The sequence below is a fragment of the Bombyx mori genome, chromosome 20 (genome assembly GCF_030269925.1).
Source record: "Bombyx mori chromosome 20, ASM3026992v2".
NCBI classification, from domain to species: domain Eukaryota; kingdom Metazoa; phylum Arthropoda; class Insecta; order Lepidoptera; family Bombycidae; genus Bombyx; species Bombyx mori.
In genome coordinates, this window is record NC_085126.1 from 8744844 (window position 1) to 8771056 (window position 26213).

Below are 26213 nucleotides of genomic sequence, written 5' to 3' on the forward strand. Positions count from 1 at the left end.
TGTGTGACTTGCTTGCACACATACACATTTTTTTTTTGTTTTTGCTCTTGGCACAGACTTATTGGATATAGCTGTACCCGTCCGCTTCGCTGGGCATTTAAAATTAACATTATTATTTCTCACCCCCACAAAGATTCTTATCATTAACTTGTGTAGGGAGTCCAACACTCATATAAATATTAGCCTATCCATTAAGTGCATGTATTTTCTACATGGATACCAAGATTCAAGTCAAGTGGATGCATGGTTCAGTAATTATAACGGAACATCCGAAAAACCATTTAAATATGTTAGTATAGATTCTGCCGCGATGCATTTTATTTTGCGATTATATTTTGGGTGCTGTTACAATCGCCATAATGGAAATTCGTAAATTAGGAGAGATGTCTATATCCAGCAGTGGACCACTGCGGGCTGACGATGCTGATGCTGATAATATATGCTGATGCTGACAACATAATCTGAACAACTGACGATGCTGATGCTGACAACATAATCAAGGGCAGACGGAGGTGCTTGAGCATAATTAAAATGAATGGTATTTGTGGTTTAGGGGATTAAGTGAAAGAAATAACATTATAAATAATTGTAAGTTAGCTTTAATTTGATATCAACAAGTCGCTTTTCATAATTTATAAAGATTCGTCTTTTATGATCCTTAAACAAAATCATTACAATAAATCATTCATAAAATAGATTTAAAAAAAAACAATAATTAAAAAATATACTATAATAACAGAACAAATAATAGTTAAGATATTATCCAGATATATAACGTTCTGACATTTATAGCTATATCTGCCGTGGAGAAGCTATGCTGTCTGGTTGCAAATGGATCCGCAGTCTTTTTTGAGACATGAGGTCGATTGTTTCGACTGCACTGTAATAAAGGCGATCGTAATCTCAAACTTCTATTTCATCAACCTCAAAGCTAAAATCTTTAAATCGACTTTGTCATTCATTTTAAAAAGTCATTTTAAAAACAAAACTCAATTTTAATTTATAGATAATCAGCTGTCCAGCTATCGAAATTAAACCTTAATTACAGATAGATAAAGATTTAGTTTAATTTTATGCATTACATTTTGTCTTTTTGCTATTGTAATTTCGAAAAAAGATTACATTTTCTTTTTAAATACTCCTCAAACTTGTCAATAGGTTACTAAACAAAATAGCGGGAAAAATGATTCTTTTATCTTTGCCTATTAATAATATAATTAATATACTGGGTGTTAGGAGACCGCTTCCGAAAACGAAGACAGACGATAGTACTAATGACAACTTTGATGATGGGACGGAAAAAAATCGATCTCCTGATTAAAAAAAACATATTTTTAAAACTTTTTTTTTTATTGTTTAGATGGGTGGACGAGCTCACAGCCCACCTGGTGTTAAGTGGTTACTGGAGCCCATAGACATCTACAACGTAAATGCGCCACTCACCTTGAGATACAAGTTCTAAGGTATAGTTACAACGGCTGCCCCATCCTTCAAGCCGAAACGCATTACTGCTTCACGGCAGAAATAGGCGGGGTGGTGGCACCTACCCGTGCGGACTCACAAGAGGTCCTACCACCAGTAAATTAGCATTATTTACGCTTCATCATGTTAGTACAGCTAAATGAAACGATAGTTTCATAACAAATACATTAATTTACTTAAAAAAAACCAGCAATGAAACACTAAATCAAAAAAGGCAAAAACGATCTCCTAACACCCAGTATAGATTTGAATTTGTGTAATTTGCAAGATAGATATGCCTCCACGCCGAACTTAACGTCTAGATAAAACGTAAATAATTATTTAGAAAAGGAATTAGCACCAGCATTTAGCGTTCAAGCAAGTGTGTATATTATTATTATGTATAAAACTATCTATTTTTAATATTTAGCTAAAATTTTCTAAATTTCTCCTATATGAAAACGGATAAGCACTATTTTCAAAAGATGCCATAACTTCTTTGGTATTCTAATTAGTCTACGGTATTCAAATTTTTTTTTTTCAAATTCTAACAAACAAGACATCCGATTGTAAATGAATTTAGGCTTTTATTGAAATTGCTATTGAATAGGTATTATTTATGTTTATATTTTAATAATTCATATAGCTTTTGTGCAAAAAATATATATTTAAAAGTTTAAATATTAATAAATAATATTGTGTACTTTCTTTCTAACGATTGTCTTTTGAAAAATGCATTTTACCTAACTAAACATAAAAAAATTGTGCCTAGATTATTTTTTTTAGCAATTTATTTCGTTTTTTTAAATGTTCCACCGAATGTTCCAGAAATTGATTCATAAATAAAACTTTGTCTTGATATAAAAAGTACCAGGGTCTTATAACTCAAAAGTGTTGACACAGTAACTCTGTCACATAATACACCTTCTTTTAAATACCAGGAGTACAGACAGGCAGACAGAGAGAAAGAGAGAGAAAGAGATTTTTTGTTGTTCAGAAATTAAAATTCGAAATTAGAACGAACCGCTTAGTGAAGTCAAATTCCCATAAGATAGCTTTTATATTTCAATACTAACCGTACAATTTTGCCGTTGTCCTAAGGCTGCATATAACTTTATGAAGATACTGTATATATTTTTTTAGTAGCGTAGCTTTTAAATATTACAAAAATGATAATTATTGTGGCGTTTTGAAAACAAACTACCAGGCTCACATAATTCCAAGGAGCTACGTCATCTACCAAAAAAAAACCAGTTGTAGTGTAATTCAAAATTGAAAGAATTGCTTTGTGATTTTCAAAATTAAACGTGGAACGTGATAGATATAATTCCACAAAGTCGTAACTTCTTTTTTGTTGACATTATAAAAAACAGCCTAGTGATAAAGTCTATAAAACTCATAATATACAAGAATAGAAATTCAAAATTGACAGAACGCGTTGTGATTTTCAAAATTAATTAATCGTGGAACGTGACGGACCTAATTCAACAAGGTCGTAACTTCTGTTGTGAGTTTATAAAAAAGAGCCTAGTGATAAAGTCTATAGAACTCATGTCTCATGTGAACTCTGTTCTTCTGTATATGTCCGACTTAATGGATTTGTTACAGCAATAATAAAAATAAAATCTCAGCAAAGACCGCTTTGAATTAAAATATTAAAGTACCAGGAACGTATAAATTAAGAGAAGGTGTCGTTGACCTGTCTGCAGCACCGGATGAAGGTGGCTCTACGGGGTAATTCCCTGAGCCTTGCCGCTCCCACGTAAGTGCAGGCCGACCTGAGACCACCCAGAATATCCTTGACCGTTATCGCAACGTCACCCCGGTATTCCACTTCAACGGTTTTACCTGAAATTCGAAAATATATCAGACTAGCTGACCCGGCAGACTTCGTAGTGCCTCAATCGATAAATAAAATACCTAAACTTTTGTATAAAATAAACTTAAAACAAACAAAAGGAATCCGTCCGACGGAGGACACATCAAAGGAAAAACAAAATTGCAATTTTTATTTAATTCCGAGCATTTTCATATTTATCTACCTTTTAAACCATCTCTGGACTTCCACAAATAATTCAAAACCAAAATCGGTCCAGCCATTCTCGAGTTTTAGCAAAACTAACGAACAGCAATTCATTTTTATATATATAGGTATATAGATTTAAAAAGTGTCGGTAGTATTTGCTTATTTATTCATACCTGCCTTCATTTCGACTACAAAAAAGTGCATGTATGTAAGAGTGCTGAGTCAAAAAGGTTGAGAGCCGCTGGCTAATCTAACCTAGAAGAAACTGGCTCATGAAAAGCGAGGACTTTTTGGCGGGAACGCGAGGAGTGAATTTGTGTGATTTGTTTTATTTTGTCTATTTAGTGTTTCTTCAGGTTTAAATGTGTAATAACGGTGGTTTATTAACTGTTTAATATCTGTGAAAGTGCACAAATGTGGGAAAATGAAACAAAGCCGCTGGACGTAACTTTTCCGGATCCTCCAAAAAATCCACTGAAAAAATCTCTATAAAAGACTACCATTTTACTTAGATTATATTTCATCCCATATCATCTCATCTTATTTCATTTCACTCCATATTATCATTTTTCATAAAAATATTATAAGAAAAAATAAATAAATAATACATGACTTAAAGGTCTTAGTTACCAAGGTCGTAAAATACCTTTAATAAAAAAATAAAAATCATGAAACGCGAAAACCATTAACGCTTTACCTTCGGAGGACCTGTAGTCAGCGACCCCTCCGGAATGCTTCAGCATGGCGGTGGAGGACGACATCCCGTAGAAAAGCTTGACCTTCCTCCCGTCGGGATGCGTGACGACGTCGCCCCCGCACTGGTCGTGGCCCGCGAACATGCCGCCAGCCATCACGAAGTCGGCCCCCGCTCCGAACGCCTTCGCCACATCCCCAGGACAGGTGCAGCCCCCGTCCTGACCACGGACAGGACCTATAGTTTTTATAACGATTGCTCTAGATGAGCAGACGCCGTCATCTTGAGACACGAGTCGAAGGTGAATTTGACTGACTCGGCGGTGCAATAGTTAGCGGCCTAGATTGTTGCGCCTGGGTTGCGGGTTCTATTCCCACAACGGGCAAACATTCATGTGATGAACAGATTTATTTGCTCTATGTCTGGGTGTTTATTTTCTCCGTACTAAATAGGTAGTGGTGGTAGGACCTCTTATGAGTCCGCACAGGTAGGTACCACCTCCCTGCCTATTTATACCGTGCAGCAGTAATGCGTTTCGGTTGGGCAGCCCTTGTAACTATACTGAGAAATTAGAACTCATATCTCAAGTTGGGTGGCGGCATTTACGTTGTAGATATCTATGGGCTCCGGTACCCACTTAACACCAGGCTGGTCGTGACTTCGTCCATCCACAATACAAATACAAAAAAAAAAGATATTTATGAGTCTCTAGTACTCATAACACAGGGAATCCTAAATTGGGGCCGGATGACCGTGCTTTGTGGTGTGGTGACCGTGATTTGTTCCCGGTAATTTATTATTAAACAGCGACAGAAATACGCAGAAGATGCTAGGATCTGTCGACGCATGATCCCAAACAGCCCTAATGCTAGTATAGTACAAATTTATTGTTATGTTGGCGATTCGATGGAATGATCCTCCAAGTTTTTAAATACAGAATTCGATATACGTCGTAAGGGCCACGTTCTTTATGATGCCAGTAAGAATTATGACAAAAAACATCTAAGTGCACCGAAGATTACAATAATAGCCAAAAAAAGATCTGCCCAAAAAGTACACTAGAAATGGCTTTTAATGAATAAAACATTTAAACATGTTTATCACACCAAAAATTCCTAAATATGTGGCGAGATGTATGGTTGTGTCGGAAATTCCCAAAAGGTGATCCAACGAGTTTTAAATGACAAGACACTGACGCTTGAAGTTGCCCAAGCATTTTCAGAAACTGCGAAACTCGAGGATCTGACCTTTAGGGTCTTTAGGTCTTTAGTTTATCTTTCAAAAAAAAAAAAAAAGGGGTCTTTAGGGCTTTAGAGCTTTAGGTCTTTAGAGCTTTAGGTCTTTAGAGCTTTAGGTCTTTAGAGCTTTAGGGTCCAAAGAAGGCGGCTTCGCGGCAGAACTAGAGAGAATGATGGTACTTTACCGAGCGAGCTTATAATATCATTAAATATTTGCGCGCAGAGAACATTTTTTGACGTACCATCTGGTATACCCAACTCTCATCAACGAATGCACTAAAGATGCCTGTATATTTATTTATAGGCCATAGCTCCACGCATTGTCCCGACCCATCCTGGCCAGTCTCCGAAGTTATCAGCGCTGCTGAGAATCCATCTAACTGATGGACTATTGTCAATAGAAAAGGGCTGCAAAGTGACACTAATGTACCCAGTTTAAAACTCACCGATATAATATGTCCTTTGAGGCCGTGGGCAGCGTCAGCGCATTCGATGACGGCTGATAGCTGCGGATACCCCACGCCGGTCTTGATACGGGTCGTACAGACTGATCCCGGGCCGATACCAACCTGGAATCGTCCGAAATACTCAAATTGTAAAGTCTAATTCTTTGTCGCGGCTACTGGAATCTGTAAACCTCACAAGACTCATCTTGAGACATGAGAACGAAGTCAATTATACGAATAATTAAAATTAGTGCTTAATTTTTTAATAACAATTTCATTCATCGCCAATTCGTTCGTAAGCTTTGTTTTTCCTGCCTAAACCTTGGTAGCCTAAGGGGCTATTCCAAAATCGCGCGGATCGGTAGGTGAACTCATGGCGCTCAAGCTGACATAACTGCTAACACTAGCCCTAGCAAGAACATTACTTCGCTGAATCTACCATCGGATCGAAATTGCGACCCACCCGAAAGTTCCGGCGAGAAACTCAATGGGTAATTCGTAAGCACAAATTAGATGTAATAAGTACATTTCTTTGATACCCATCTGCGGGGTATCCTGTTTCTGTTACGAACTAATGGTAGTTAAGCCTCGCTAAACCTTGCCTCTCTATCTACGCTAATCAATAGGTTTGAACTAATGATACTAATTACCTTGATGATATCAGCTCCGGATAGAATCAACTCCTCGACCATTTCACCGGTCACCACGTTACCTGCCTGGAAATAGAACAAGCAATATACTAGTAACACTAAAGCGGTGTGAATGGCTTTGTGGTGGCTGAAGTAGCACCACCAAATCTCTTCTCATAGTTACTGGTGGTAGGACCTCTTATGAGTCCGCATGGGTAGGCACCACCACCCCACCTATCTCTGCCGTGAAGCAGTAATGCGTTTCGGTTTGAAAGGTGGGGCAGCGGTTGTAACTATACTTAAGACCATAGAACTTATATCTCAAGGTGGGTGGCGCATTTACCAGTCTCCAGTAACCACTTTACACCGGATGGGCTGTGAGCACGTCCACCCATCTAAGCAATAAATAAAAAAAATCATAGATGTCATAAGGAGCCACCAGGACTGGACAAGAGCAATCTCCAATTATTGTGCGATTACATTTAGTGGAGGGGTTGTAAGGAGGCACGAGTTAAAAGTCTCATTTGATTAAAACGCTGTCAACTCAATTATAGTAAAACGGCTGGCCCACACTTCAAGCCGCGTTACGAAAAGACTGGTGTTACCTACCCATGTGGGCTCTACTACTCTACCACCAGCAAATTACCTCAATAACCATACATCGTGACCTAAAGTGAAGGAATAACACAGTGTAATAAAAATCAAACCCGCAAAATTATAATTTGCGTAATTAATGGTGTTAGGACTTCTTGTGAGTCCTCACGGGTAGGTACCACCACCCCGCCTATTTCTGCCGTGAAGTAGTAATGCTTTTCGGTTTTAAGGGTGGGGCAGCCATTGTAACTATACTGAGACCTTAGAAATCATATCTCAAGGTGGATGACGGCATTTACGTGATAGATGTCTATGGGCTCCAGTAACCACTTAACACCAGGTGGGCTGTGAGCTCGTCCACCCATCTAAGTAATAAAACAAATAATAAATAATCGTATAGCGGATTTCTCGCTGTACCAGCGTGAGTTTGTCAGGATTGCCTTCCTCAATGTCTCAAAGGTATTTTCTTCTTCTCCTATATTCGTAATGGGAGAGGTCGGTTTTAAGGATGCTCACAATGATAGTGTGCTTCGGGAAGGCAGCCCGAACCCTCCGGACGTACTCGACGAAGTGCTGAGAATACCCATTCGCCACGTCCAGACAGATGAACTTGATGTCGGCGACCGTCTTCAGGATCTCCGTGAGACGCTCGAAGTCAGCCTCCGCGGTTCCAGAGCTCGCGGCTGTCGACAATCACAACATTGTCCTTGGTGCAAGTTTTTTTTTTTTTTTGTACCTAAGCTGAGAGCCTTGAGAGGCTATATCAGCGTAACCTTAACTAGTGGGTGAGCTCACGGGGCTCAAACCTGACGACGTTGCTAGCACGAACCCTAACAAGAGCCGTGCTTCGCAGAATCTGCCACCGGATCGGAAACGCGACCCACTAAGATCCGGCGAGAAACTCAATGGGCTGTGTCTGAGGGTTAATTTACTCGTCGAGCCCTTCGTTGCAAGCGACGGGTTCGACGAGAACGATGACCGGTGCTTGAGATACCTAAAAGCACCGTTAGTGGATCGGGATCATCGATAGCGTAAAAGTTAACTCAAATTTGTATGGAGTTGAAACGTTTGCCTACGTTTGCCGCTAGAGGCGCTGTTCCAACTGAATACGAATTTGAGTTAACTTTTACGCTATCGAGAACGTTAAAAAACTCGGACGAAGCACACAGATCACCTCGAGCTAGCTCTGTTTGTTTTTATTGCCTCTGTAGCCAGAGAAGACAGTTCCACGTAATAATTGGACCAAATTCGGTCTGGACTTCAAACTCCACGATGCCCTACACGAGGGCAAGGATCGCAGCAGATTGAGAACAGTTGCACATGACAGAATGATGCAGCGGGGGAATCACGACCCTCAGTAATGAGGAGAGCGGTGCAAAGAGGAGGTGGAGGAGCCAGAGCACCATACGGCTTATAATCAACCATATCAGGGGACACAGACAAACTGTCTACTACTCGGGTCTCTGTTCAAACCCGCCAAGCCCCCGAAAGAACACCTCGGAGTCCATTCGGAGCAGTGAAAAGAAGATCTCTGGATATGCAGTGAGGATAAATTCTGTTCTACTTTCAGTAGGTACGATAGTAAAAAGGACACAGTAAATGGTGACCACAAACATCAGCTGTACGAGACTACGACCTTAATAAAAAATGAGCCATCGCGGGAAGGCTGGCAGATGTGAAACATTGATATTATTTTGTACAGGTACCTTATAGTCCATAAAAGGATCGTTTACGGCAAGAAATTCATGTGGCATATAGGTAATGAAAAATAAAATATTATTAATATTAAAAAACAGTCATTTGCGCATGGCGACGCGTCTCCACATCGTACACACTACTACATATACATTGTATATATGTATAAATAATATATAATATCATATAAAGCGGCGAAGCGTCGCCACGGTATGCGTCGCCACGCCAGCAATGGGTTTTACGTGCCGCTATAAATATTTTAAATAAAAAAAACACAATTTCCACTGATCCTTCGCTTACACAATATTCAATTTCATAAACGCATTTTTGATCTTGTTAGAAAAACGCGATACTAATTAATTAAACTCTCACCCATTTGCTCCAAGCATTCTGGATGCGCATCAGAAAACTTCTTCCAGTCCTCGGCCGAGTAGTACTTGTGTATGCAAGTGAAGAGTCCGTGCTGAAATGTGAACCAGATTGATGAGATTCATTTCAGGTCTTTTTTTCCCCACCTATTCGCTGGTAGCCTAAGAGGGTTTTTTTTTGCATTACTGCTTCACGGCAGAAATAGACAAGGTGGTGGTACCTACGCGTGGACTCACTCTTGTTCCTACCACCAGTTATTACGCAAATTATAATTTTGCGGGTTTTATTTTCATTACACGACGTCATCCCCTGACCGTGGAAGTCAATCGTGACCATTTGTTGAGTACGTATTTCATTAGAAAAATTGGTACCCGCCTGCGGGATTCGAACACCGGTGCATCGCTTAGCACATATGCACCGGACGTCTTATCCTTTAGGCTACGACGACTTCGATTCCAGCTACGCCCGGATGGGTAGGTGAGCCTCACGGGCTCAACCTGAGAGAATTTGGCTAACACTAGCCCTAGCAAAAACAGTGCTTCGCTGAAACTACCACCGGATCGGAATTGCGACCCACTTAGAAGATTCGATGAGAAACTCAGTGGGCTAAGACGGGTCAGCTCTCGGCACGTGATGGTCTTCCCAAAAAATGTAACGCATAAAAATCCAAGCCAAAAGAAGGGTACTCTGATATAATGATGTACTCAGAGTATATTCACCACAGACACATCTCACTGAGTTTCTCGCCGGATCTTCTCAGTAGGTCGCGTTTCCGATCCGGTGGTAGATTCTGCGAAGCACTGCTCTTGCTAGAGCCAGTGTTAGCAACACTCCCGGTTTGAGCCCCGTGAGCTCACCTATACGTCAAGAAGAAGCTGATATAGCCTCTCAAGGCTATCAGTATAGGTAGAAAAAAAAGTTTTTTACTGGTGGTAGGACCTCTTGTGAGTCCACGCGGGTAGGTAATAAAAACAAAATGTTTCTTTGCTTTAGCGTCAAGCTGAGCATAGACATTGTAGGGCAAAGGTCAAGACGAGGCAAATGTCGAATATTGTATACCAATATATTAAACAACAAACAACAATTTTACTGGTGGCAGGACCTCTTGTGAGTCCGCGCGGGTAGGTATGACCACCCTGCCTATTTCTGCCGTGAAGCAGTAATGCGTTTCGGTCTGAAGTGTAGGGCAGCCGTTGTAACTATACTGAGATCTTAGAACTTAAATCTCAAGGTGGGTGAGCTCGTCCACCCACCTAAGCAATAAAAAAAATAAAAAAAAGTATATTCATACCACATGGCTTAATCTCTGATAGACAAAAGAATACAATAGTTGTTTTGACAATAACAATGAACGACAGGAAACGGAAACTACTGTTTATAATGAATACATATGTATGTATATAAATACATAACGTTTTTCCGTTCCAAGAACAACGAGCTTAATATAAACATTATTTGTTTTATTATTATAACGAATACTCTAGTCTAGGTTATCTCTAATACGTTTTAACGAACAACTTCCACTGATTATTTATTTAGTACTACAGTCTTCTTACAAATTAACAGTTAATGATTAAGCTTAATTAGCTTTTTTCAACGAAACGAAAAGCAAATCTGGTGGTAGGACGTCTTGTGAGTCCGTACGTGTAAGTAGGTACCACCACTCTACCTATTTCTGCCGTGAAGCAGTAATGCGTTTCGGTTTGATTGAGCAATCGCTGTACTATACTGAGACCTTAGAACTTATCTCATGGTAGATGGCAGCATTTACCACCACCACTTAACATCGGGTGGGCCGTGAGTTCGTCCACCCAACTAAGCAATAAAAACTTTATCGTATAGGCGTCATGTGTGCTTAGTGCGAACTTATTACGTTCACTATAGCGTAAAACTTAACTCAAATTCGTATGTAGTTGAAACAGCGCCCCTAGCGGCAAACGTAGGCAAACATTCCAACTCCATACAAATTTGAGTTAACTTTTACGCTATCGGGAACGTTAAAGCACACTGGTTCGAAAGCGGGATAGCGAGTAAGCAAAATATTGAATTTGTCTTCACGTCGCGAGCTCTATCAGTACCGGCAACCATTTAGTTCAGGCCGGGCCTTATTTATTGACTGTCTATATTACTATATTCTATCTGTTTATAAAATTAAGCAGTCTCTTTTAGTCTAGAAAAGGACAAACGTATTCTTTCCGTCTCTTTTAAATGAAGCACATACCATAAAAAGTATTAAAATCGAAACTAAAATATTACAATTCTTCAATTAGGTTTTTTGGCGAATTTTAGATTTAGCCACTTCAATTCCAAAAGTGCGATATATCAAATACTATAATGAAATATATGAAATAAATCTAAATCTACAAGAGTTAGGGTCTAATTTCGATCAACAACCAACAATTATTTGTAGTTCACCGGTAAAATCTATATATTATTAATACGTGAAGCAAAAACTTTGTATCCCTTTTTACGAAAATTGCGCGAACGGAAGAGTATGAAATTTTCCACACTTATAGAGAATATAAAGAAGAAGTGCACAATGCCAATATTTTTTAAATAATGCACAAAAGATTAAATCAATAAAGAAAACATTACACACACTACATACCATATTATTATATTTGACGCACACACGCACGCATACTATTTATTGTCAAACTTTTGTTCTTGACGTCTGTTGTCAAATTGAGGCTATTGTTTGTCTTTGTTAATATTTTTTATAGTGTAGTCTTGGCGAAATTTGTGATTATAGAAGTATAAAATACAATCGTAATAGTGTACAAACTTACAATTCCAATTAATTGTAGTCGAATTTCGACTACTGCGGGACTTCTAGTTGTAGTAATTATGATGAAAGTTCTCGTTGCATCAGAATCAAAATCATATTCATTACCTTCGATAACTCCTGCGCCATTTCGAAGGTGCCGACGGTGTCCATGTTGCTCGCCATTACCGGGACACCTCGGTACGTCTGCCCTGAATTCTTGAACGTGATCTCCCGGTACAAATCGACCTGGAACGAAAGCAAAATATAATTTATCAATAACTGTGATTCGACAAGGTAACGCAGTGAGCTGAGAAATCGGCAAGTATCAAATTAATATCAGGGCTCTGAAAATGCGATAATATTTTTTATTTACGGAAAATAGCGACATCTTGTAACGGATGCCCCTAAACTTATATGATGTTAAAGTTAAGGCATTTAATTATTGTATAACTCAGTACAGAAAATAAAAAATAAAAAGTCCTACTAGTCTTTATTTGTTATAGACAAATTGATTAAATTTTATCAATTTGTTATTTCATAATATAATTTACAAAATCCTTCATTAAAAACTAAAATATAGGATAGGTAATATGTTACTGCCATCTACAAGACTAATGAGAAACTAATCGAAGCGAAGCCATCTAGTGGCCCACACCCGTAAACATTTTTGTTAAGTGCTTGAGTTGCTTATATATCTATAACTAATTTTGTGTGTATTATCTATATTATGATTAATATCGCCATGTATTCTACACAAGTCGAATACACTAAAAAGGCATTAACCACCGCCCCGCCTATTTCGCCGTGAAGCAGTAATGCGTTTCAGTTTGAAGGGTGGGGCAGCCGTTGTAACTATACTGAGACCTTAGAACTTATATCTCAAGATGGGTGGCGCATTTACGTTGTAGATGTCTATGGGCTCCAGTAACCACTTAACACCAGGTGGGCTGTGAGCTCGTCCACCCATCTAAGCAATAAAAAAAAAAGTAGGAAAGAAGAATTAGGAACACACCTAGTGCATACAGTAAACATTACATATAATAATTTTCTTTAACGTTTGCCGCTATGTGTTCCTTGTATCTTCGACCGATTGTAATCAAATTTCGTTTGAAACACAATTTGACAGGCCTCCGATACGCCAGAACTGTCTTTATTGGCCTTCGGACGAATCTGAGACTGGTACGCAGTTTCAAACCCCCTAAATCTCCGAGAAGAACCTCTCATACTATTCGCCAAGAACGTAGCTACTATTGATTTAGTCGGTAAGCGTCGAAGAGAATTCCTTTTTAACTTTTTTTTTGTTGCTTAAATGGGTGGAGGAGCTCACAGCCCACCTGGTTAAGTGGTTACTGGTTCACATAGACATCTACAACGTAAATGCGCCACCCACCTTGAGATATAAGTTCTAAGGACTCAAGTATAGTTACGTCTGCCCCGCCCTTCAAACCGAATCGCATTACTGCCTAAATAGGCAGGGCGGTAGTACCTACCCGTGCGAACTCTAGAGGTCGTACCACCAGTAAAATTATGAAATATCCACACGGAATATTCGAATTATTTAAGATTACGTAACTGAAATACAGTAATAATGTAGTTAAAATGTGAAATGTTTTTGGCCCGGCTCCAATTGTAACAGTCGGTTTAATGAAAATCTGCAGCGAGTAAGAAAAACGAATATTCGGGTATTTTTCTATCCTAGTTTTTTTCCATTGGTTACTTTGATTACGGTATATTATAAATCCGCTTGTACTACCGTCAATTATAATTTGCGTAATTACTGGTGGTAGGACCTTTTGTGAGTCCACGCGGGTAGGTACCACCACCCTGCCTACTTCTGCCGTGAATCAGTAATGCGTTTCGGTTTGATTGGTGGGGTAGCCGTTGTAGCTATACTTGAGACCTTTGAACTTATATCTCAAGGTGGGTGGCGCATTTACGTTGTAGATGTCTATGGGCTCCAGTAACCACTTAACACCAGGTGGGCTGTGAGCTCGTCCACCAATCTGCTTCAGCATCGACCATCGATATGTAGATCTCTTAACGGATTGATGGTCCCTTACACGTTGCATATATGTTAACATTTTATCCTGCCTTATGAATAAAAGGTCTTAGTAAAGTTACAACGGCTGCCCCACCCTTCAAAACGAAACGCATTACTGCTTCACGGTAGAAAGAGGCGGAGTGGTGGTACCTACCGGTGCGGACTCAAGAGGTCCTACCACCAGTAAATTGTTTGAAGTTCGCAAATCTTCACGATGAAGAAACATAGTATAAAAAAATCTTTAGTGGCGCACACGCGGGTTGGTACTTCCCTTCCCCCCCTAAATTGTAGCGAAACAGTAATAGGTTCCAATACAACGGGTGGAATTGTCGTTATTACTACACTATTGAGACATTAATAATCTTTTTTTATTATCCTTTTAGGTAGACAAGTATACGGCCCGTCTCATTGTGAGTGGTTTACCTTCACTGATAGACGTCAGCAATGCCAGGGACACAACAAAGTCGCTGCGTAGAAAAGACAGGGTTCTCTCAAGTTGGGTATCGGCATTTACGTTGTTGATGTCCACGGGCCGCCGTACCGACCTAACACCAGATGAATTGTGACCTTGTTCCTCTGTCTAAGCATTAAAAAAAACATTGTCTAGCCGCAAAAAAGAAATATCTTCCATTATTTTTAATGAAACATAGTATTATATTTACTAATGCAATTTTACAAAGTGCCGTTCGTTGGGTCGTTTAAGTTCCTAAGACGATGAATGTATTGCAACGAATGCACCGGACGTCTTATCCTAAGATCCCATGTGTGGCTTCAACAGGACTTCGCCCTTGCAACTGGTCTCAGGCTACGCGCTTTACCTCGGGCCAGATTAGCCAGACTGTCTTCATCCCAGCTACCATAGTTCTTGCCCAAGGAGGTCCGTTCCAGGGCTTGCCTTGGTATGTGCTTCCTAAGAATGTGGCCTATCCATGCTCCTATAAATCCAGCCATACAAAGAGCTGTATCCACTTGAATTTCCTTGTTCATCGGAATTGCTCCTGAGAGTATGGCCTATCCAAGCTCCTATAAATCCAGCCATACAAAGTGCTGTACCTACTTGACTCATCTTGTTCATCGAAATTACTCCTGAGAGTATGGTCTATCCATGCTCCTATAAATCCAGCTATACAAAGGGCTGTACCCACTTGAATTTCCTTGTTCATCGGAATTGCTCCTGAGAGTATGGCCTATCCATACACTTATAAATCCAGCCATACCAAAGTGCTGTACCTACTTGAATTTCCTTGTTCATCGGAATTCCTCCTGAGAGTATGGCCTATCCATGCTCCTATAAATCCAGCTATACAAAGTGCTGTACCCACTTGAATTTCCTTGTTCATCGAAATTGCTCCTGAGAGTATGGCCTATCCATGCTCCTATAAATCCAGCCATACAAAGTGCTGTACCCACTTGAATTTCCTCGTTCATCGAAATTGCTCCTGAGAGTATGGCCTATCCATGCTCCTATAAATCCAGCCATACAACGTGCTGTACCTAGTTGAATTTCCTAGTTTGTCGAAACTTAAGTTGAATTGAAATGGCGCTCGTCAATCGATCCAGATACTTGGCTGCGGACCAACGCGACGCGGAAGTAGGTCACTCATCTCACAGCTCGAACAATGTATTTTGTATCGAATAAATCATACAAAATACTAGAATTACAGCTACATTTTACCATGACAAATCAACTATAGCACAATGATTGATTTCGGTTGTTGTACCTAGAAGAATTTGTGGTATAAAACTGAGACTCAGCATTTATATCTCAAATTCGGTGACTGCGTTTACGTTGTTGATGTCTATGGCCACCGGAAACCACTTAAGACAGGCCAACCTGGCGACGAATGCGCTGGGCCTCTGGTCCTTTAGGCCATGATGAATACGTTTTACACGATCGGTCTTCTTGTGAACCAAGTATCAAGAAAAAATGTAGTCCTTACAACAACATTGTCAAAAAATTGAGGGATATCGTGTAATAGGTAAAGTTTGGACGGTTCCATCGTCACACCTCAGCCTCGCAACGCGGAACCTACTGCAATCACTCAAAATAGCCCCTCACGTGACTTTTTCAATGTTAAAACGAAATATTTTGACATTAGAAGGTCGAAGGTCGGATCTAGTTTCTAAATATCTTCAATGACAATCGGTTCCGCGGATTCTTTCATTTTTATAAGGGTACTAATCAAGGGTACTAGCTGTACCCGTCCGCTTTGCTGGGATTTATTATTATTTCTCACCCCCACAAAGATTCTTATCATTAACGCCCCCGCAACTGGTGTAGGGAGTCCAACATATAGATATTAGCCTATCCATTAAGTACATGTATTTTCTACATGGATACCAAGTTCAAGTCAATCGGATGTACGGTTCAGTAGTTATAACGGAACATCCGTAAAAACCACTGTAGATTTATATATTAGTATAGATTTTACTTCAGCCGATATTTTGGGCCGACTGTTGTGAATCTTGTCCTATATGAGCTCGTATATATTCCTGATGGATCTTGATCTAATGGAAGACGTAGCTTTGAGATGACGTTGAATTTTCAACGAAAACCAATTATTTCTTTTCTATACTAACACTGGCGTAAACTACGAAGACATGTTGTAATTTTGCGGTTAAATTGACATTTGATGCGTAATGCCCAAATGCTAGCGCCTCTCAAAGCTACACCAAAGTCGCCAATCAAAAAGCATTCTCCCAACTCCTATCTATGCAAGGCGATGGACCCGGCACCCACATAATGAGTCCATGGATTGCTAAAACATTCTCCTCTTTCTGAATATGGTCCCTAATGTATACTAAAGGACACAAAAGTACTAGAGTGGAGATCTCGTACTGGACGTCGTTACGTGGGCAGACAACTAATGAGGTGTACCAACGACTTGGTCAAAATAGCTGGTAAGAACTGGATGCGAAAGGCAAAAGACCGAAAAGAATGGAAGGCAATGGAGACACCTACACTCAGTGTTGCATGGACATAGGTTAAAGAAGAGAGAGATAGAGTGAGAGGACAATGCGGTTTCCCGCACTCCTCGCGTTTTGCATATCCCTTTTCAAAGCATATCACTTTTTTTCATTTTCTGTGGCGTTTGTCCGCTTTGCGTTCCTAAGCCTTTCATCCGATTGTGATTTAACTTCGTATCTGAATTTCATCATGAAAACCCATTTATTATTTTCGGAGAAATTCTCCAACTACCACGATAGGCTTTAACAGAATCACTTCAATTATTATGAAGGGCTTGCTCGAAAATGAAAAAAAACCCTAGACAAGTTTGCATGTCGACACTTTTGATGCTCAGCGAAAATCTCTTCAAAGTCTTGATACTTTAAAACGAAGGAACGAAGAACTGTTATTGCCAACCATTTTTTAGTTTAGCGATTGCATCTGTGTTTAAAAGTTTTATTGGAATGAGTTCGCTTCGTGTTTTACCTAAATAATTTGGAAAGCGCTGTCAATAAAAACAGAAGGACTTCTACAAACATTACGTTTATTGTGCCCTAGTTAGGTAAACTAACTAAAGGCGTTTTGTTCAGTAATAACTGGAGCCCAGAGGCATTTTCTTGTGAAGGCGATTTCTGTAGTATCTCGAGACATATTGGTATGCTACGAATCAGTTAGGACCGTGTCTTTTTTATTTCATGATTTTTTTTTCTTTTTTTCTTCATGTCTCTTTGTTATTGCTTCAATGGGTAAACAAGGCTTACGGACTGTTATTGTGACGTCATATGTGGCTATGATTCATTCGACGTGTGTTTTGGCCCCAAGTAATGCGAATGTTCCGCTCAACCGAGCTTGGTAAATTTCATTGTTTATGCAACATCGTCATTGTTATTGTCATTTTTTTTGGTTTATTGATATCAGAGGTCGGTGCACACCAAAATCACTGTGATCTAAATAAATTAGTTGTGACCACCACAATACCTTTTATTTATTTACGGATTTAAATTTAAACACAGAATTCCCATTTTTGTTACATTCACAATCGTTTTGACAGAATAACCAAGATTAACTAATTTAGTAAAGAGGCGATCCAAAAATAATGCCAAACTAATGACAATCGAAGTGAAATTTAACCATAACAATAAAAAACAAATTTTAGACTTACGTCATTTCTGCTTTTTAACGTGCTCCGTTTGGGTCGCAAAAGGACGTCCTTGAAATCCAATTTAACTTCATTTATAATGTTAGGCATTATCTATTAGATTCTTAATCACTAAAATTTTGAGATCGAAAGAAAAGGCGCCGTGAAAGAGACGACAATCCTGCCTCCACGCGCGGTATCGACTGCTTAAAATTCACTGGGTTACAAGGGAATAGAAATTGATTAGCCGGTTTATTTGGTACATGCCTTGCTGTCATGACAACGGATTCGAATTATGGATTATGTATTGGCGTAACTTATTATTTAATTGGCGTAAGTAAAAAGCGCAACTGCGGTTATTACGATTCTCAGGGCATTTATAAAGTCATGCTTCTTCAGAAAATTAACTTTTTTTTTCCTACCTAAGCTGATGGTCTAGAGAGAAAATATTAGCGGAACCTTAACTAGTAGGTGAGCTCACGGGGCTCAAACCTGACAATGTTGCTAACACGAACCCTAGCAAAAGCCATGCTCCGCAAAAACTACCACCGCATCGGATACGCGACCCACTGAGAAGATCCGGCGAAAAACTCAGTGGGATGTGTCTATGGGTATATTACTCGCCGAGCCCTTCGTCGCAAGCGACGGGTTCGACGGGAATGATGACCGGAAAAATTAAAAATAATTTTAATCGTGATTTTTTTATGATACACACATAATATCATGCACCTAACAAAGTTCAATAGGATGAAGTCGGGGCCGTTATGAAAATGGGGACAAGATAAATTTAAACACGCCTTGAAAAATGAATGAAAGAAAAATAATTCCGCTAAACTCGTTTCATATTGAATGGAAGAGTCATATTTTACATTTAAAATTACGTGACATTCGATTTAATATAAATGCAATTAAATTTTGAACGGCACAATACATATAAATGAAGATTTCAATTAACGCAAAGAATTTTTGATTCTATTCATTGATTATCAATTATTAATATGATCTGCATCTAAATAGTTCAAGTTTCAAAAAGATCGACCTTAAATTAAAATTCTTTGCGCTATAGGTACGGGAACAAAAAACAAGAATCATTTCGTGAAAATTTCACACGTTAGATTTTCCTGAAAATTTCGTAACCGGCAACACCGGTACGGCAAGCGTGACGCGTGACGTCACAAGGGCGTTCAGAAATATCTGCTTTCAGCTGCCTTATGACTACCGCCTAGGTGAAGGTTATTTTACTTCATTTGCCGTGTCAAAATTACAGTGTTTCCGCTTCAATAAATGCTGTTGCTTTTTTTTTGTTAATTTAAAAAAAAACTGAACTAAGTGAAACCGACGGCCGCGTGTTTTTTTCAGCGCCTACAACGCCCACGCTGCGCACGAGAGTAAATATTATACGCACATTGTGCAATAAAATTAAAACCAAGGATGTATTTAATAAATAATGACGGGAGCATCCATTGGAGGGTGGTCAACTTCGCTATAAGCAGCGCTAGAAGCACAGCTAAGTTACTTTGGTGGCGCATATAGTAACCACGTAATAAGATCTTTTTTCAGCATTATTTCATCTGCATCTTATAGTCTTCAAATTGGGATAAACAAATTGCAGACGTTCACTTCATGTCTTAAGGTGAACAGCAATGCGCTTTATAATGTCTACAGTATTTGAAAATCAATAAACGTCACGATAGACGGTTAGTCTAAGAAATAAAAAAAACATCAACCGATAACCAATCAACAATTCGTTTAGTGAAAAGACAACAACGCTGTATCTATGATTGCCATCATGGAAACTGTCAGTGCTTTTCGTCGGGTAACCCGTTTGCCTATAGAGACGATAAAAAAAAAACACTATTTCTTAATTAGGCTACGATACTATTTCAATAATGGCCGCTTTCATTAACGAATTAATAGTGTTCGAATTAATAGCTGAATTAATTAGAATTAAGACTAGAGAAGATAAGAATTAGAATTAATAGAATTATAATACCTAAATGGTTCGTATATTAGAAAACAGTTACAGAAATAAAACTAATAATTTCTATGAAATCCGATTTTAACAAAATATTCTACTTTTTTGAACATTTAATTTTTAACTTAGTTCCTTTTATTACCTACCTGAAATTCAGTATTACGAATGTATCGGATTTATTTCGAAAAATTACATCTAAGCGTGCCCTCGAAATTTCAATTGTGACAGACCGATAATCATGAAATGATTTTAAGATTAATACACTGCTCCATAATTAAGCGCGAAAACTACTAATCCTATTTCCGCCCACAGATAAGCTATTAATAAATAGATGTTCTATGCTGTCGCGTCTCTGTTGGATAGCAAACTCTAAGCAAAAATTTTGGACCAGATACAGGGACGTCTTAAATTAGGCTGGGGCCCTTGGGCACACAAGAATTTGAGGCCCTTTTGGAAAGTAAAAAAAGCGAATTATAATAACATTTTTTTACTGAGTATGACCATTTATTATAAGGTCATCAATGTGATCATCAGTATGATATAATATGTCATTAATGATATTAGAATGCTGCTGTTTTTTTGGTTACGATTACGTCGTTAGATGGTGTACTTAGTAAATTAGGTAGGATGCGTTCGGAAATATTATTAATTAGTATAGTAGGAATTGGCGCAGTCATCGATATAATGGCGTAGTACATATTATATGCCTTGTAAATACCTTACCTTCCTACTTAAATACCTTCTGATAAGATTACTGATTTGTCAAAAAAGTGTAATGTGCCCGACAAAAATGTTTTGAGAATAAATGTGTGAGAGAAATTGTCGGTCCTTCGGGGCCCCCTGAGAATTGGGGCCCTGGGCACGGGCCCCGTGTGCCCTTATGGTAAAGACGGTATTGACCAGATACACTCCATTCTCAACACTTGCCCCACGTTGCCATTCATACAACCAAGGATAGGCAAGAGTGGCTCAGGATAATCCAAGAGAAAGTTATTAGAAGAGGACACGACCTTCAGCATTATGGAGTATCGACGTAAGCAGGAGGATATTTGTAAAATGATGAAAATCCGTATAGTCGAAGGAGTTACCGAAAGCTATAGAATTTACTAGGTGATTCCCTAAACGCACATTGAAATATGAACCCTTCAAAATGGAATGCAGGGCGGGTTCATAGAAGAAGCTGTTCAGATTTTACACACTACCCGTGTAGTTGTGAGTCACAATATATACTCTAGCACGAATATAAAGCACACCACACCAGCGAAGTCTTCAGATTGCCGAACTATATTTCTTTTTAATCAAATTCCGCTCTATTTGGTCGGAAGCCAAAAGAGTTCCATATGATTAATTTGTTGCAGAAAAAAACCTGATATTTTTCTGACAGAAGCGTCCCGGTTGAGCGGAAATGATGATTGATGATTTTTATTGTTTTTTTTTTTTTTTTTTTGTATTTTCTATGATGCTAGATGGCAAACGCATCAAAAATCTGAGGTGCCGATCGATACGATTTCGGTAAGGATATGAGATTTATTAATTCACGGTTTTTACGAAAAATGAATATACATAGAATTGCATTGCCTCGTTTTCTCAAGTAACAACTTTTTCATTCCTTTCGATTAAGATTTAGAGGCGATAAGAGGTAGTCCAAAATGTTTAATTACCGAAAATCTTTCCGGGTTCCTAAAATTCCTAATATTGTGACTTGTGACCGAATTTTATCAGGTTTTACTACTAATGTATCAAGGGATTCAAACCTTACGGTAGGTACGACACCGCTGCCTATTTTTGCCATGAAGAAAATAAGCGCTTTCGATGATGTAATAGCCTCTTTACAATACAACTCTTTTCAGAATCTTTGACTGCATATCTCAAAGTGGGTCTCCGAAAGCCATGATCAAAAGTATAATATATTAATACCAAACCGCCCAACTCATCTACTGCATTACGAGTATAACAGCACTACGTTATTGAAAAATAGTTAAGTGACAAAATGACGGCCAGAGAAAAAATACACACAGTACGGTACCGTTTAGATAAATCTTACAAATACGCACTGTAGACCAGGTACATACATAGATAAAGTAAATTTATAGATTGTTTGCGGAAGATAAACTTGCCAAATTGAAATGACATTGAGACGTTCGCAGCGGAGACATGACGGAAGTATTTATTATCTGTTATGCAATACACTATGGTAGACTGTTGTTTCTTGCAAATTATTGACGACAGACCAGCTCTGAACTTAATATAAAAGTTATTACTGGACTTCTTAAATATTGAGAATTTAAATAGGCTAACAATATATTTAAAGGTTAACATGGGACATTGACATGGGAAGATATTTGACTGAGCGAGTGATATTGCTAGGTATATGCATGGTAAGCCTTTTTAGCCTACCTATTGTCAGTAACCTTGAGGGGTTATATATTATTACATATAAAAAGACTGTGTGATCCTTCATAGCTTCAAAAAACGATCGAAAAACATATATTACGTTATAACGAATGGTTAAAGTACATAATTCGACGCTTGAAAGGCAAACGTGACTAAGCGACAATAACTGCTTTGTACATAAATGATAGGCAATAACCATATTCGATGCGCAAAAAATATATATTTCTAGGTCTATTAAAATCATTTCAATCTTACAGCTAGATTCGTTAAAATAGATTTTTTTTCAAGTATTTCCCATGTATATTTTAAATTTATTTCAATTTTAAATTAGTCTACTATACGTCAAGTCATATGCGGCCAACGGCACTAAGACCAAAGCCGCTGGCCGTAAGCTGCGAGAGGTAGTCTCGCAGGTCTCGAAGGTTCTGCCTTCGGTTGCTTCCGCCAATGACCAGGTGGTACAGCTGATGGCGGAGAATTCGAGGCTTCGAGCACTACTTCAAGCCCAACAGCAGCCTGATGATGAGGCTTCTGCTTCGAGTAAGGCAGCGGCGTCGACGCCGTCGCCCGCGTTGCCCCGGGCCACTGGGTTGCGAACTCCACCGGCCCATGTACCGGCAGCGACGTCATGTATCGCCGGGGCGCCTCAGAAGCGCCGTTCCCCGGCGCTGACTGGCGATGGGTGGCCTGTGCTGCCGCCACCGCGCGCGGCTGAGCAGCGGCCACGTCTCCCGTCGCCGCGCACTAGGGAGATGACCGCTACCAAGCGGCAGCAAGCACTCGTAGGGCCACGGGAGCTGGCTGGAAAATTCAGCCTGGACGAGGTCATCAGTCGCACCGTCCAGGTTGTATTAGAAAGGCTGGACGGCAGGCTGGCGGCCCTCGAGGCGCAGCTCATTGCTCCGGCTGACGCTCGGCGACCGGCATATGCCGCGGTGTCGGGTACTCCAGCCGCTCGCCCCGCCCCCGTACGGGCTCCAGCCACTAGGTTGGGCCCGGGACGGGATAGAACCAAGCGGGGGGGGGGGGGGGCACCAACGCGAAGTGCCCATCGCAAGCACCCCAGCCTCGTCCGCTGCCTCCGCCCCCGTCTAACATGGACGAAGGGTGGAACGTGGTGGCCCGGCGGGGTGCCAAGAAGGCTCCACCAGCAGCTGCACAAGTTGGTAGAGCGCCAGCGGCTACAGCGGCTCAGGTTGCTCCCCATCAGGGTCGGGCGCCTGTAGCCGCTAAAAACAAAAACAAAAAAAAAACGACGAAGAAGCAACCGCGCGCGCCGCGGTCGGCGGCAGTGGTCCTAACGCTGCTGCCGGCTGCCAAAGCCAAGGGCATGACATACGGAGATGTCATTGCTCGGGCGCGCGCGGCAGTTGACCTGGATGAGATCGGGGCGGGGGAGGGCCTCCGCTGTAGGCAGACAGCCAATGGGGCCAAACTGCTAGAATGTCCCGTTGCCGATAGTCCCGGCATCGCGGAGCGTCTGGCGGCAAGGCTCCGTATGGTCCTGCCTGAAGAGGAGGTGCGGGTGCATAGGCCGGTCAAGATGGCCGAATTGAAAGTGACCGGCCTGGACGACTGCACCACCAGGGAGGAGGTGGCGGCGGCCGTCGCTGCCCAGGGCAACTGTGCCCTGCAGAACATAACAGTAGGCGAGCTGCGCTCCGGTTATACCGGGGCTGGTTCCGTGTGGGTACGTTGCCCGGTGGAGGCGGCCGTTGCCCTGGCTGCTCCTCCGCCCGGGAGACCGTCGGGGGATCCGGGCAGGTTGCGCGTGGGCTGGATAGCAGCCCACGTGCGCCTGCTAGAACCGCGTGCCTGGCGGTGCCTAAGGTGCTTCAGCACTGGGCACTGCCTCGCCAGGTGCGTGAGTGCGGTTGACCGCAGCGGACTGTGCTTCCGCTGTGGTCAGCCTGGACACAAGGCGGCCGTGTGCTTGGCTGCGCCGCATTGTTCGTTATGTGCGGCGGCCGGACGCAAGGCTGACCACCGGACCGGGGGCAAGGCATGCCCCCCGGCCGGCAAAAATGCAATTAGAAATTGGCGCCGCCAAGCTAAGCGTCGCCAAAAGAAGCAGTCGGCCGGGGGAGCACCGGCTGGCACTTTGGCCCCCGCTGAGGCGTTCGAGCCCGATAGCGGGGACAATAGAGTAGGGGAGGGGGCGATGGATGTGGTCCAGGTTTAATGGATCACACCTATCGCTTCCTCCAAGGAAATTTGAACCACTCCGCCGGAGCTCAGGACATGCTGCTCCAGACTATGGCGGAGTGGTCAATTGACGTGGCTGTGGTCGCCGAGCCGTACTTCGTTCCCCCAGCGGACGACTGCTGGTTTGGGGACGTTGATGGCTTGGCGGCCATACATATAAGAAGATCCGCGATGATTCCTCCCCTGGCGATGGTGACCAGGGGCCCCGGGATCGTCGCGGTACAATTAGAAAATACCGTCGTGATCGGGGTGTACTTCTCTCCAAATCGGCCTACCGTCGAGTTCGAGCGGTTTCTGGACGGGCTAGAGGTGATCGCTCGTCACCTCTCTCCCCGTTCGGTAATACTGGCGGGGGACTTCAATGCGAAGTCTGTCGCTTGGGGTTCCCCATCCACGGACGCTCGTGGTAGGCTGTTGGAGGAGTGGGCGGTCGCGGCCGATCTCTGTATCGTTAACAGGGGCTCGGTCGCGACATGCGTGCGGTGGACGGGAGAGTCTATCGTGGATTTGACGTTCGCGAGCTCGTCCATCGCACAGCGCATCCTCGGCTGGGGCGTGGTGGTGGGGGCGGAATCGTTGTCGGATCACTGATATATCCGGTTCGATCTTTCCGCTCCCGCGCCGACGCCGGCCGCAGGCGCTCGCGGGGTTAACCCCCCGCGGAGTGCGTTCCGATCATTCCCTAGGTGGGCATTGAAGCTCCTGAAGAAGGAGCTCCTGGTGGAGGCCTCTATGGTGGCGGCGTGGACGCCCATGCGCCCACACCCTTTCGATGTGGAGACTGAGGCCGAATGGTTCCGCGGCGCGATGCACCGCATATGCGATGCCTCGATGCCCCGGGTCGGCCCTCGGCATTGCGGACGGCGGCAGTCGCCCTGGTGGTCGCCTGAAATTGCGAGATTGCGTGCAGTCTCCATTCGGGCGAGCCGCCAGTGTGCTAGACACCGCCGTCGCCGTCACCTGCGGCGCGACGACCCCGTCGCGTTCGCAGAGGAGGAGACCCGGCTGCACGGCGAATATCGCGCTGCGAAGGACGCCCTGCGGCTGGCCATCAGGCGGGCCAAGGAGCAGAACATGGAGAGACTCTTGGAGGCACTCGAAGTGGATCCATGGGGGAGTCCGTACAGGCTGGTGCGCGGCAAACTGCGCCCGTGGGCCCCCCCTTTGACTGAGCGACTTCAGCCTCAACAGCTGCGGGACATCGTTTCGGCGTTGTTCCCGCAGGAGCGGGAGGGTTTTGTTCCCCCCGCTATGGGTGAGCCGTCGGACGCCATCGACGGCGAAGCCCCTACTGAGGTGCCCCATATTACTGGGGCAGAGCTCCGTGTGGCCGTTGTCAGGATGACTGCAAAGGACACGGCCCCCGGCCCGGACGGAGTCCATGGTCGGGTGCTGGCCTTGGCCCTCGATGCCCTAGGGGACCGGCTCCTGGAGCTATTTAATGGTTGCCTGGAGTCGGGACGGTTTCCGTTGCTCTGGCGGACGGGCAGACTTGTGCTGTTGAAAAAGGAGGGGCGCCCGGTGGATACAGCCGCCGGGTATCGTCCTATCGTACTGCTGGACGAGGCGGGAAAATTGCTGGAGCGTATTCTGG

At 42.1% G+C, this 26213-nt stretch overlaps 1 protein-coding gene across 2 annotated transcripts in view; it reads right to left on the reverse strand.

Moving 5' to 3' along the window:
- Positions 1-583: 583 nt before the first annotated feature.
- The window catches only part of LOC101741248 (GMP reductase 1), a 31487-nt gene continuing 5857 nt past the window's right edge, over positions 584-26213 (reverse strand). The window contains exons 1-8 of one of the 2 annotated variants that reach the window (XM_004927222.5): positions 18070-18261; positions 12046-12165; positions 9156-9246; positions 7605-7771; positions 6516-6581; positions 5866-5988; positions 4185-4401; positions 584-3309 (exon numbers count right to left, since the gene is read on the reverse strand). In XM_004927222.5, the coding sequence (XP_004927279.1) occupies positions 3140-3309; positions 4185-4401; positions 5866-5988; positions 6516-6581; positions 7605-7771; positions 9156-9246; positions 12046-12165; positions 18070-18156 (1041 nt within the window). In that variant the 5' untranslated portion in view covers positions 18157-18261 and the 3' untranslated portion in view covers positions 584-3139. Of the gene's footprint in view, positions 3310-4184; positions 4402-5865; positions 5989-6515; positions 6582-7604; positions 7772-9155; positions 9247-12045; positions 12166-18069; positions 18262-26213 lie in introns of those variants that run through there. The other variant, XM_062674396.1, reaches the window with a different exon arrangement.